At 38.3% G+C, this 13,121-nt stretch overlaps 1 protein-coding gene across 1 annotated transcript in view; it reads right to left on the bottom strand.

Moving 5' to 3' along the window:
* PPP4R2 (protein phosphatase 4 regulatory subunit 2) overlaps positions 1 to 12,869 on the bottom strand; it is a 60,658-nt gene extending 47,789 nt beyond the window's left edge. Inside the window, exons 1-2 of the mRNA XM_033132535.1 lie at positions 12,621 to 12,869; positions 11,550 to 11,631 (exon numbers count right to left, since the gene is read on the bottom strand). Coding sequence (XP_032988426.1) covers positions 11,550 to 11,631; positions 12,621 to 12,654 — 116 coding nt within the window. The 5' untranslated portion in view covers positions 12,655 to 12,869. The remainder of the gene's footprint in view (positions 1 to 11,549; positions 11,632 to 12,620) is intronic.
* Positions 12,870 to 13,121: the final 252 nt, after the last annotated feature.

Here is a 13,121-nt window from a genome sequence, read left to right as displayed (position 1 = left end):
AAGTTTTCTCACCAAACTTCTCCTTAACCAAAACTGAATGCAAATAGAAAAGGCATGTATGTGATATTCTCCATATTTAAGATACTTAAAGCTATAAAGACCGAAAGTTTTAAAACAAATTTTTAAAATTTACCGTTTGTCCATCTACTCACCTAACATTTTATCATATATATTTTTTAAAGTGGCCGTATCACAGCTGTGGCACTGATTTCTGTCATACCCTAGAACAACTAAGATAGCAAAATCAAATGCCAAGGACAATGTTTACAAGAAAACTGGATGACAAGGTGACAAGGTATCAGCCTTACAAACTCTAATATGAACAGTTAGGACAAGTATAGGAAGACAACTTATCTCACAACAGCTTATAAACATGAAAACCCTGAATTCACCAAGAATACTCATTGGGAGAAAAAAAAAAAAGTAGGTCACTTTCTACCCACATTTAAGATTACTCCTTGCAGAAATACTCTAGTGTGCAAAGGCCCCAGAAAAGGTAGACCAGTCTCTAGTAAAAAGAACTACTTTGAGATAAAAAAACAGCTCCAATCTCAAGTTATCCCAAAGACATCATGGGCAATATCCCTAAAATAAGACCAGATTAAAACAATCTCCAAAAATACCAAATTTACTTTAGAACATACAATTTTGAATACAAATATTTTGTTAACAAAAAAACTACCTCAACCTCCCTCCCAGAGATACACACTACTAGTGCAAAAATTACAAATGCCATTTGTAAGACCTCTCAACACTCAAATTTCAAGTCTTTTTATAGCATGTATTTTCTCCAGTTTCATCACCTATAATGGGAATATTACCACCCACCTCTCAATATTGCGAGGATTAAGTTTTTGATTGACTGGTAATGAAGCCAAAATGCATACATTAAAGAGAAAGCTAGGTTCACATACTTCCAGCTAAAATACATACGTCAGTTTCATCAACTGTATGCTTCAAATTTATGCCTCTGCAAAATTTCAATTACTAAAAGTTTTCAGCCTTTGAGGTCACTGGAAAATAAGAGAAAATTATAAACATTAAAGGTACACCAAATCACCTACCTATTGACTCTTTCAGTAAATACCTCCTAAGGTAGTTTTTCTTAAATCACAAACCACCATACCCAATTTACTTATACTTGCCCTTCCCCCAGGAAACTATTGTGTCAGTGCTCAGATCACATTATGATGTCCCACAAAGGAGGGCTGAACAGGTACATGAGGTAGGTCTTAGGTAAGCAGCACGAAAGTCTCAGAAATTACAGAAAAAAACAGTGATAATAGATTCCTACCAAACGCACAGCTTCAAATTCTAATAGTTTTGAAAGGATTGTGGGCTGCTACAATAAAGATGTGAGAAGACAACAGAACAAGGCACAAGCAGTATAATGTACAGATTATGAGAGGATCTGAAATCAGAATACCTGAGTTTAAATCCCAATTTTGTCACTAGCTGCACAATCTTGATCAAATTACAAGTTCTGTAAGCCTCAGTAGCGTGACTTTTAAAAATAAGAGATACCTACTTCAGAGAATAGTTGTAAACAAAAAAACTACCTCAACCTCCCTCCTGGAGATACACACTACTAGTGCAAAAATTACAAATGCCATTTGTAAGACCTAATTGGGATAGGCACAGGAATAGAGTCTAGCACAAAGAAAAAGGTCATTAAGTGTCCGCCTTTTAGGAAAAAAAGGAATGTTTAATCCCAAACAGAAGTGCCTGTGTGAAAAGAAAACACTAGTCCCTTAAAGATCAGTCACAATTTCAGGTTCACCATTTTAAAACTTACCAAAGATTCTAGCTAGGTAGGGGTACTACATACAAGAAAGAACATTAGAAGAAGAAAATTTCAAAAGCGTCAAAAATACTCAAGAGGCCCAAGCCCCTGTAGGGAGTCTAGACAAACTGTAAAGAGATGGAAGAGAAAATACAATCTAGTGCACGTCTGAGAGAGTCTAAGTCAGATCTGGTTACAGGAAAAAAAAAAAAAAATAAGGTGAAGCAAGTTTTGGCGAGCAAACTGAATTGCTAGCTCAGTCTTAAGTATTATAAGGCTTGATGAGACTTAGGGAAGTACTGGGCCTAGACAGAGATCACTGTAACTAAGCAATGTTTTCATTCTTGGAATTTCATTTCGGTAAGCTGTAAAACTTTTAAGTATCAAAATTAGCATTAAATGTGACTTTTAGTACTACTACTACTTATTTTTCATATCCCAGTATATAAACAAAGAATCTAAAATTTGTTGAATGCCTGTTTTGTTTCACAAAAACTCTTGTGAAATAAGTGTTGTGATTCACATTTTCAGTCAAGGAACTAAAGAAAAGAGGGCTTAGGTAGCTAATCTGTTCCATCATAGTCATTCAAATAGGTTATAATAAAACTAGAATTTTTAACCAGGGCTGTCTTCTAAGCTAAGGTCAAGAAGATTATGAGAGGCAAGAGAGATACACTGACACACATAGCTCCAAATGTGTCTTCACTCTACCACAGATAAAGCTTCCCTTCCGCCCCCCCCAAAGTCAAACTGATAAATGAGAAACAGCCCTACTTTGCACTACCACATATGTGGCCCACTGGGGGCCCTATTACTATCATCAGAAACTTACATTAGCTATTGTTTACATATTAATTTCTCAATAATATCCAATATATTTAGATATAAATGGAGTTTTGAGGATGATTACAGAAGTGCTTATTATACAAGGTAAATTCCATACAAGTGGTGCCAAACCCAGGCAGAATGCTGTGGGTGAAACCAGAGCGAGCACAGGATAAGCAACTGAACACATCTGAGGGCCTAGCAAAATGAAGATCTAAAATACATTTCTCGGACTCATTAGGTATTTTTAAAGTACAAAGCTTTCACAAGCCAATGTATTAAAGAACAGCCAACATTCTCCTCTTCGATTGTCTATACTGTTTTAGTCGTTGATTAAAGCTGTTTCCTATCGATAGTGAGACTTGATTTAGGTAGACACACACACACTCACTCATCCCAGTAACAAATTCCCGTATCAGAAAGGAAAAAGACCTACAGTCCACAAAACAGAGAAACCATAGTAAATTCGGGAGCATGAATTCCTTATCTTCTTACAACTGACATGTTTTGAAGCAACATGAAGTTTTTGACAGGGTTCCAACAATAGTCCCATAAGGATTATGAACTCATACATTCACTGGCAAACACAAGGATGATCTCTGGATGTAGATAAAAACCACACCTGTGTATGCATATAGAGGTAATAATACTCTATATTACCTCTACGTTCCCATAAGCATTCTGGGAACCTCTTGTGACTATAATAGTTAAATGGTAACAATGACTGGTCTTTCTCATCCAAGTACAGAAGACTGATTATTTCTTTACCGTCTCCAAACCATTCACGGATGCAATACATCTCCAACAGTTAACACCTTTTATTTTAATTAACATCAACCATTATCACCAAGTCCCATTATCCACCCTTAATCATTATTGCTGCAAATTCCACCCCCAGGTTAACTACGGCTGCAACACAGAGACTCCTACAAGTTTTCAAACTAAAAGGAACCTTGGAGAACATCTAATAGATGTGCATCATTCAATAGATACAGCATGACGTGATGTAAAGAATGAAAATAACTATAGTTTTCTTCAGGTTCATATCTTACTCAGTACAGTTACTAGAATATTTAGACCCCAAAGGACATCCATTTTACTCATATTTACTGAGAGTCTGTGCTTTCTCTGTGTACCATTTTGATGATGGTACATGAGAGGACTTTAGGTGGCCCATGGGTAATTTATATTAATTACATATTTTAGTATTTATAGATATTAGTTACTCAGGAAGATATAACTAATGGAACAAACTAAGACCTATTTTCAGGTCTTATTTCTCACAAGAGTAAGGGGAAATACTTAAAGGTGATTATACCTCTATGGAAGAGTAAAATTAGGGCTTGACCTCTATTTGTAGTATTTTCCCATTTTAAATAATTTGAAGAAAAAAGGTCAATGTAAAGAAAATTAAATAATTATACAATTATACAGACGTTACAAGGATGTGTCAAAAAGCATGAATATATGAGACTAACATTTTAAAAACAATGTTCAATAAATACTATGTTAGACAAAATTCCCTTCTTTACGAAACCCATACAAAAAGAATCTAACAACCTTATGGGCTTAAGAAGATTTTATTTATAATAATGTAGATGTCAGCTATTGATTATTTTTAAGTAAGCTAACTTTTACTTTCTTACGAACATGTCAAAATTGGTGAACATGAACTTTAAACTGCCAGGAGAAAAAAAAGGAGACCCAATATAATCATCACCAACACAGTAACAACTACTATTTACTAAGCATTTACTCTGCTTAGCGAGCATTTGCTAAGTTTGCCATAAGGTACTTTTTGTAGATGAGGAAACTAACAACAGAGACTGACTTAAGGAGTTTTCCTAAAAAGTGTAATCCTTAAAAGATGGCAGTGGTGCTATACTTTTTCATCTCTCCAAAACCCCATATGTCAGAGATAACTAGACAGCAAAGCCAAAAATCAATGAACAAAAAAATTTACAACAAAACTAGCTGATAAGGTCGTCTCACAAACCCCAAAAAATAAATGGGTGAGGAAAAACTGATAGACACTTCACAACAACGAAAACGAAATTTAGAAAAGATTCTCTGAACCACGCATCTTCCTCAAAGTTCAGAAAAACTAATTTTATGTAAAAACACAAAACAAAAAAAAATACCAAGGTCAAATCCAATATGAAATCATAAGAAAAAAAGAGAATAAGGAGCAGAATATACCTACAAAAGGAAGCTAGAAAGACTTGTTTAAAATAAGATCACAACTGTATACTATTTCAAAATGAGCTAGACATCAAGAAAAAAGATACAAGTCAGAATTAGACAAACTCAGAAAATGAAGCAATAATATTCAGCAAGGAATTAGAAATAAAAAAGATTAGGAAATAACAACTAAACTAGAAACACAACAGATAATGCAGTAAGATTCCCTCAAAGAAGAAATTTTAAAAAATCAATATGGAAATTAAAATTTTCACTTGGAAAGACAGTGTTGAGAATGAAAAGGCAAGCTACGCGGTAGCATCATGTATTTGCAAATCACATGTAAGATAAATGACTGGTATCTGTAACATAAAGAACTCTAAAACCCGGTAAGAAAACAACCCAGTTTTAAAATGGGGAAAGGCTTGAACAATTTACCAACGAAGGTATACAAATAGCAAATAAACACAGGAAAAGATGCGTAGCATCATTAGTCGATAGGGAAATACAAGATAAAACCACTATGCAATATGCCCCTATTTGAACGGCTAAAGTGAAAACAATTAACCATACTAAGTGTTGGAAAGAATGTGGAGAAACTGAGAAACTGAACTCAACTCCCATAATGCTGGTGGGAGTACAAACTGGTACAATCACTCTGGAAGAGTTTGGCAGTTTAACATATGAGGTCGGACAATTAAGTTCATGAACTCATCCTACAAAACGTGCTACAGGAGGCGGCAGGATGGCTCAGTTGGTTAGAATACAAGCTCTGAACAGCAGGGTTGCCGGTTTGATTCCCACATGGGCCAGTGTGCTGCGCCCTTCACAACTAGACTGAAGGACAACGACTTGGAGCTGATGGGCCCTGAAGAAACACAGTTTCCCAATAGTCCCCAATTAAAAAAAAGAGGAAAAAAAGGCAAGTCAGAGAGCCAGGTTAAATGTTTAAAAAAAAAAAAAAATTTACGGAAAAAAAAAGTGCTACATACCTCATTGCTGAATATCACTATGGTTACCTTCGAAGTACTCCCCTTGGGAAGCTATGCACCGATGCCAGTGCCTAGTCCACCCTTCAAAGCAAGTCTGGAACTCTTTTTTTGGAATGGCCATCACAGCTATAGTCGTAGTACTCTTGATGTCCTGAATGTCATCAAAATGTTCTCCTTTCAATATTCCCTTTATCTTTGGGTAAAGAAAGATGTCATTGGGAACCAGATCAGGTGAGTAAAGGAGGGTGTTCCAATACAGTTATTTGTTTACTGGCTAAAAACTCCCTCACAGACAGTGCCGTGTGGGCTGGTGCATTGTCGTGACGCAAGAGCCATGAGTTGTTGGCGAAAAGTTCAGGTCATTTTCATCTAACTTTTTCACGCAGCCTTTCCAGCACTTCCAAATAGCAAACAAGGTTAACTGTTTGTCCAGTTGGTACATATTCATAATGAATAATCCCTCTGACATCAAAAAAGGTTAGCAACATCTTTGCAACAAGTTCCCGAACTTAACTGTCAGACCTGTCAGACCTCGTACACCTACCATACAATCCAACCATTCCACTCCCAGACTTTTTATTACAAAAGAATGCGTATGTATTTATACAAAGATTTGCACACAATGTTCATGGCAGTTTTTTTATAATATAAAAAACTGGAAAGAATCCATTTGTCCATCAACAGGTGAATATATTTTAAAAAACTGTAGGATTTTCACATAACATATACAGAAATAAAACAGGAACTGTTGACATCTGCAACAACATGGATCAATCTCAAAATAATTATGTTGAGTAAAAGAAGCTAAAGAACACATACTGTATGATTTCATTTATATAAAATTTTAGATGATGTAAAGTAATCTACAGTGATAAAAAGCAAATCGTCAGTTGCTTCTGGAGGGGAGTACACAAGGGAGGGAGGATTACAAAGGGGCCATGAGGAAACTTTTGAGAGTAAGGGATATGTTCACAATCTTGAGTGTGGTGACAATTCTGTGAATGCAGATACATATTAGAACTTAACAAATTATACATATTCAATAAATGAAGTTTACTGTATTGTATTTAAATCATATTTCAATAAAACTATGTTTTTAAAAATAGGAAGGAAGAGGGCCAGCCCAGTGGCTCAGGCTCCATGCTCCATGCTCGTAACTCCGAAGGCTGCCGGTTCGATTCCCACACGGGCTAGTGGGCTCTCAACCACAAGGTTGCCAGTTCAACTCCTCAAGTCCCCCAAGGGATGGTGGCTCCGCCCCCTGCAACTAAGATTGAACACGGCACCTTGAGCTGAGCAGCCTCCAGGATGGCTCAGTTGGTTGGAGCGTGGGCTCTCAACCACAAGGTTGCCAGTTCGATTCGAGTCCCGCAAGGGATGGTGGGCAGCACCCCCTGCGACTAAAGATTGAACATGGCACCTTGGGCTGAGCTGCCACTGAGCTCCCAGATGGCTCAGTTGGTTTTAGCATGTCCTCTCAACCACAAGGTTGCCGGTTCGACTCCCACAAGGGATGGTGGGCTGCACCCCCTGCAAATAGCAACGACAACTGGAACTGGAGCTGAGCTGTGCCCTCCACAAGTAAGACTGAAAGGACAACAACTTGAAGCTGAACGGCACCCTCCGCAACTAAGATTGAAAGGACAACAACTTGACTTGGGGGGGAAAAAAAAGTCTTGGAAGTACACACTGTTCCCCAATAAAGTCCTGTTTCCCTTCCCCCCAAAAAAGAATAATTATAAAGAAAGTGATTTAAAACAGAAAAATCACATGAATTCCTTTATTTAAAAAAAATAAGAAGGAAGAAAAAGAATTCAGGACAAATTACAAATACTGAAGATATGCAAAGATGATTCAACATAGGACAACAAGAGTCCCTCAAAAGGAAAAACCAAAGGAAATAATTCAAGAATCACTTTCCTGAAATTAAAAATATCTGAAAAACTTGAAAATATATATTGAAAGAGCTCATCACATACATCAATATACTAACCCAAAACCCCAAACACTAAGACCTGGTTTACAAAAGTTACTATACTTTAAAGAAAAAGAAAAAAATCCTTTGGGAGTCTAGGTAAAAAGATTAGGTGATTTAGAAAATAAAGAAAATCAGATGATGATCAGATTTTGACAGTAACTCTTTAAGTTGGGGGAAACAATGGAACTAACATAATTAAGCTACTCAAAGATGAAAAATGTGAAACAAAGATTTTATTTTCAGAAACTGACCTTCAAGAATACAGGACACAATATGTTAACAACATACAAGAACTCAGGAAATATTGTTCCCATTACCCCTGCCTAAAGACATGAGCTTCACACAACCGAATTGACTAGAGACATTGACATAAGGATCAGTGGTGAACATTAGATATACTCATATAGCTACTGTAAAATTAACAGTAAACGATGGTTAAAAGGGAGAGCTATGTAACAGCTACATACTCAGATAAAAACATACAACTATGTTTTTAAAAATGGAGACTAGAAATTGAGTACATGCGAAAAAATATTTAACATCCTAACTCATTATGGGATATCCTAACTCTTCCATGCCCTTAAAAACCAGGATTTTTGGTGTGTAAGTAGAAAACCCTGTAGTCCTGATTTTGAATTGGAAGTATCAGCATGAATCATGAAATATTTTATTTAGTTCTGTTCACTGAAGAGGCTAAAAACATGATCAACTCAGTAACAATCATCTTTAGCACCCAGATTGTAGTCTTTAAGCTCCACTTCCCACCAAAATATTGAAAAATAGAGGATTCCAGGTCTAAGGCAGGAAATCAACTTAGAATATATTCTCATACCACAGGGTAAGGATGCTATCAAAGACTGTTAGGGTCAAGTCAAAAGGACTCTGGAATCAACAGGAAGAGGTTCCCACTGGCCAAAGACAACACAATTTGACCATCAAAAAGAATAATTGGAACTAAAAACCACCAAATTATTTAAATCCATGACTGAAACCTACCACGTTTGTTTATTCAGCACATAATATATACTTGGCATTAAATTAGAAAATTGTTACCTTTGGAAAAGCGTTCTCAAGAAATGCCCCATTTTCAGGAAAAAGTAACCTTTTCAACATAATTTTTTTGAAGTGGCCAAAAACAATTAATTTGGGGGTTGTTATATCGTGTTTCTCCGAAAATAAGACCGGGTCTTATATTAAGGTTTGCTCCAAAAGATGCATTAGGGCTTATGCTTAGGGGATGTCACCCTGAAAAATCATGCTAGGGCTTATTTTCCAGTGAGGTCTTATTTTCGGGGAAACATGGTAGATACAGACAAGACAGATCGATAAAAAGGTATGTCCCTCTTCGTAACAGTTCAGTACCCCACATCTTCCCCAACTCCCTACAATAGATGTTTACAGGTAGTTTTTAACAGACTAGGAAGAAAAATGTTCCAATGCTCTTCAATTTTCCTACAACCTCCTCCTCAGTAAGAACCTATGCCTATAGTTCTAAAATCTCTCTAAAGCTAAAACACAAGTGTCATATCAATTGTTTTTAAATGAATAACCAAGGCTTGTCACTGATTTTAATCCATAAACAAAGTTTCATACATTTCTTTTGTTGGTGATTTCTTGCTATAATGTACCTATGAAAATAAAAACAGAACTATGGACTTTAACTTAAACTCATCCATCCTAAAACATCAAAGAGATCTGACTTGCTGTTCTTCAGATTTTCATTCTCATTATAATCTTAAATGTTAAATAAAGTTCAGTTTAGCCATAAACGAATGACAGAAACTCTGCAAATTTCAGTATCAAAAGTTAAGGCCTGCATACGTTAATTAAAAAACAACAACAACAAAGGCTAAATAAAGCTAAAAGTAGCAACATCAGCTGCTTGAATACATTTAAAAATATTTTCCAAACTCAATAGACAATCTAACACTACCAATCATTTTAATACAAAATTCTCTTAGTGAAAGTACAAACACCTGATGGGGGTGGCGAAGACACCTTGTTGAAGTCCTCTATAAGCACAAAATAATTGCCCAGAAACGTCAGGTTAAATTTCCCCAACCACTCAGTGATCCACTCAGACAGGATATTAAAAAGCTTTCTCTTAGAACCTTCAACTATTTATGCATTTACAGTCAATGTATTTTACCAAAAAGGGAAGAAAATTTGTACAGATCTGGCAAGATGAATAAGAGGTTTTAAGTACTTATTTCCAAATAGTTTTATATAATCTTGTGTATCAAAACTCTGAAAGTAAAATGCTTTTCCTCCTGATAATGTAGAGAGTGGTAAGTTCGGACCAACCAGCAATTTGAAAGAAACAGTGGCAATCTAATTTAGGGATTAATTTACTTTTGAAAATTGACGTCTAGTCATTCTTAAGCTTATCTATATAAATACCAGTTAGTTATTTTGCATCAATTTTTTGAAATCAAGTGTTCTAAGAGACAAAAAATGACTTTTTCCCCCAAAGGGTTCCATTTTTTAAATGCAATAAATAGAAATAAGATTGAATAGTCATATTCCTAAGTTGACTGGTAATTTTAATAAAGGACTAAGGAGATTCAGTTTGTCTACATGACCATTAAAGCAAAGAAGGTTTTTTTCTTTCTAAAATTAGGCTAGTTATTAGAAGGCCTCATTACAACCATAAGCAAACAAACATTTGCTAATAAAGCCAAAGAAAGCATACATCGTTTGCTGAAGCTTACATTCTTACATTAGGCCTCAAAAAGAAATTTTAAAATACGCAAGAAGTAGGGGAGCCCAGAGAAAGCCTACTTATTAACACTGCACCCAAAGAAAACTTTCCCTTTCCTGTTCCCCCCACTCCCTACCCAAAGACAAGACTACAAGTCACCAAATCTGCATTATTCTCTACAAATTAACTTAGCCAGTGTGCAAACAACTCCTGCTACTCAAACTAACCACAAAACAATGCAATGAAGTGTTTCTTTGAAACAATCCTAACTTTATAATTTAAGTTCCAGATTCATGACATTTGGAAATAAACCTAATAAAATGCTGAGCATATGCAACAAGTTAGCTATCCTAGAAAGTGTACAGGATACTCAAAACTATAGCAACCTGGAATTTGTCACATAATCTCTGAGTTCACAAGAGAATAAATAGAAGTGACACCTACATACATAAATATGACAAGAAAAGGTTGGATATAGGACAATGTGAGAAAATATCACCAACAAAAGAATCTAAAACAGAATCAAAGCCACAAATCCCTGGAAATAAGCCTGTTATGGCCAAAAAGGGGTCATAATGGAATAGTCATTCCTCCTTTTTTTGGCTCTTTCAGACGAGTAAATTCTAAAGGTACCCAAGCATAAATATAAAAAAAGTTAAATTTTTTTTTTAAATTCATCACAGAGTATGCATATAGAGGGTGTCAAAAACAATGTATACACATTTTAAGAAAGGAAAAAACTGTATATTTATAATACTCAATACAGACCAACAACAAAAGATGAATACAAGTCACATTTGACTTCAGCAATTATAAGAGGTGCTCAAAGTGGTTACCATCAGCATCCAAACACTTCTGATTACAGCAAACTACTGCTTGAGGAACGTTGACCAAAGTGTCTACTCGTATGCATTTTTTTGGCACCCGGGGAACATGCACTTAATAAGTGCTTTAAATGCCTGGCACTTCACTTGCTTGTATGTTTTACACAGATGAATTATTCAAATCTTCTGAAATACACGTTTTTCCCTTTTTCAAGCAATTATGAATGATACATAGGTCTACAACAAATACACGTTTTCAACTCACATTGTTTCTCCAGTCTTGGCTACATGACAAAGAAACTGATCCAGGATCGGACAAACTTCCTTTTTCCCCCTCTTTTCAAAATCTGGATACGGGAAGAAAAAAAGTTATCAATATCACTCATAAGTCCATCAACTATTTCCAGTCTCCTCTAAAAGGCAAACTTTCCTCCCAGTCCTTCCTCATAGGAGAATAAGGAAAAAAAAATTAGCCTCTCAACCAATTATCCACCTCAACTCGCCTAGAGTTACTTTCATATGTCACCCTCTGCACAGGGAACAAATATCTCCCTAAAGAGGGCACTCAGCTGCACCAACCATCCTAACGCAGTATATAAAGTGTAGCCCAGGGGAACACCCGATCAGCTTCATCTGAAAATCCAGTTAAAATTAAAATCCCAGGCCTCATTCCCCACAAATTGTTTAACTATGTTAAATTCACAAATCTGTTTTAAGAAACACTAGTCATCTCATGTAACCATGTCCAAGATTCTGCATTTCAAAGCACAATTCTCAAAAGGCTAAATAAATCACGCTATTCTAAGTTTGAAAACCACTGCTCTCAAGCCTGTTGCTTGGAAGGCGAGCATTAAGAACAGTGAAATCGACCACCTTAGAATAGGGCGCGTGGAATGACTCCAGAAGCCCTGAAAAAGGCTTACTGAGACACAAATTTAAAGTTGCTTCGCCACCCTTTCCCCCCTACCCAAACCTTACTTTTTACTCTAACCCGACGCCAGTCGTGCGGAGGCCTGACGGAGAAGAGAGCCTGCCTAGAAGGGGGCTGCGGGCCCACGACCAGCCCCCGGAGGGTGTGACGGGCTGGGGTTGTGAGAGCTTCCCCGGTTCCCCTCCCCCAGCCTAGACGCCGGCGGCGGACACAAAGCCCAGAGCAGGCGGGAGGGACCTGCCCACAGGGCTCCCGCCCCTAGGGAGGCGGGAGGGGGATGGGAACCGGGTGAGCGCACCTTCCCACCTACGCCCGGCCCCGGCCCTCGGAGCCACCCGAACTGAAGGGAGAGGAGAGAAAGTCGGGAAGGGTGAGGAGGAAGGGAGAGGGTGCAGCTACCCCCACCTTTCAGCGCCTCCTGCAGCCTCTCGATGTCCATGGCTTCCCGGCGTCCCTCGCAGCCTCCGCCTCCCTCTGCGGGTCTCTGGAGACCGGAACGCCTCCCCCCACCCCCCGACGCCCACCCCCTCCCTCGCACACACTCCCGCACGCAGGCGACGGGAGGGGGGCACCGAAGGGAGCCGGGGGAAGCGAGTGAGAGAGCGAGACCGAGAGAATGAACACCTCCCCGAGCCGCTACCACCAGCCCTCCAACATGGCGCCCGGCACGTCACCGCGCGCACGCTGCCCGCCGCCGTCCTCGTGCCCGCCGCGCGCTCCGAGCCAGAGCCCGAGAACGCGTGCGCGACGGAAGCGTGCCGCCTGGGAGGTCGGGAGCCGGAGCAGGCGGCCCCGGGCCAGCCGCTGGGTCTCTCTGGTGGTGGCCCTGATGTGCCTGCACCGTTCTGAAGGAGGAATGGTCAAACCAGGGGTTGGAGACACACCCATTGGCTTTGAGCGCCTGCC

This window comes from Rhinolophus ferrumequinum, chromosome 17 (genome assembly GCF_004115265.2).
Source record: "Rhinolophus ferrumequinum isolate MPI-CBG mRhiFer1 chromosome 17, mRhiFer1_v1.p, whole genome shotgun sequence".
Taxonomy (NCBI): Eukaryota; Metazoa; Chordata; class Mammalia; order Chiroptera; family Rhinolophidae; genus Rhinolophus; species Rhinolophus ferrumequinum.
The sequence above is the reverse complement of the archived record's forward strand: the minus strand, read 5'-3'. Positions and strand labels throughout refer to the sequence as shown.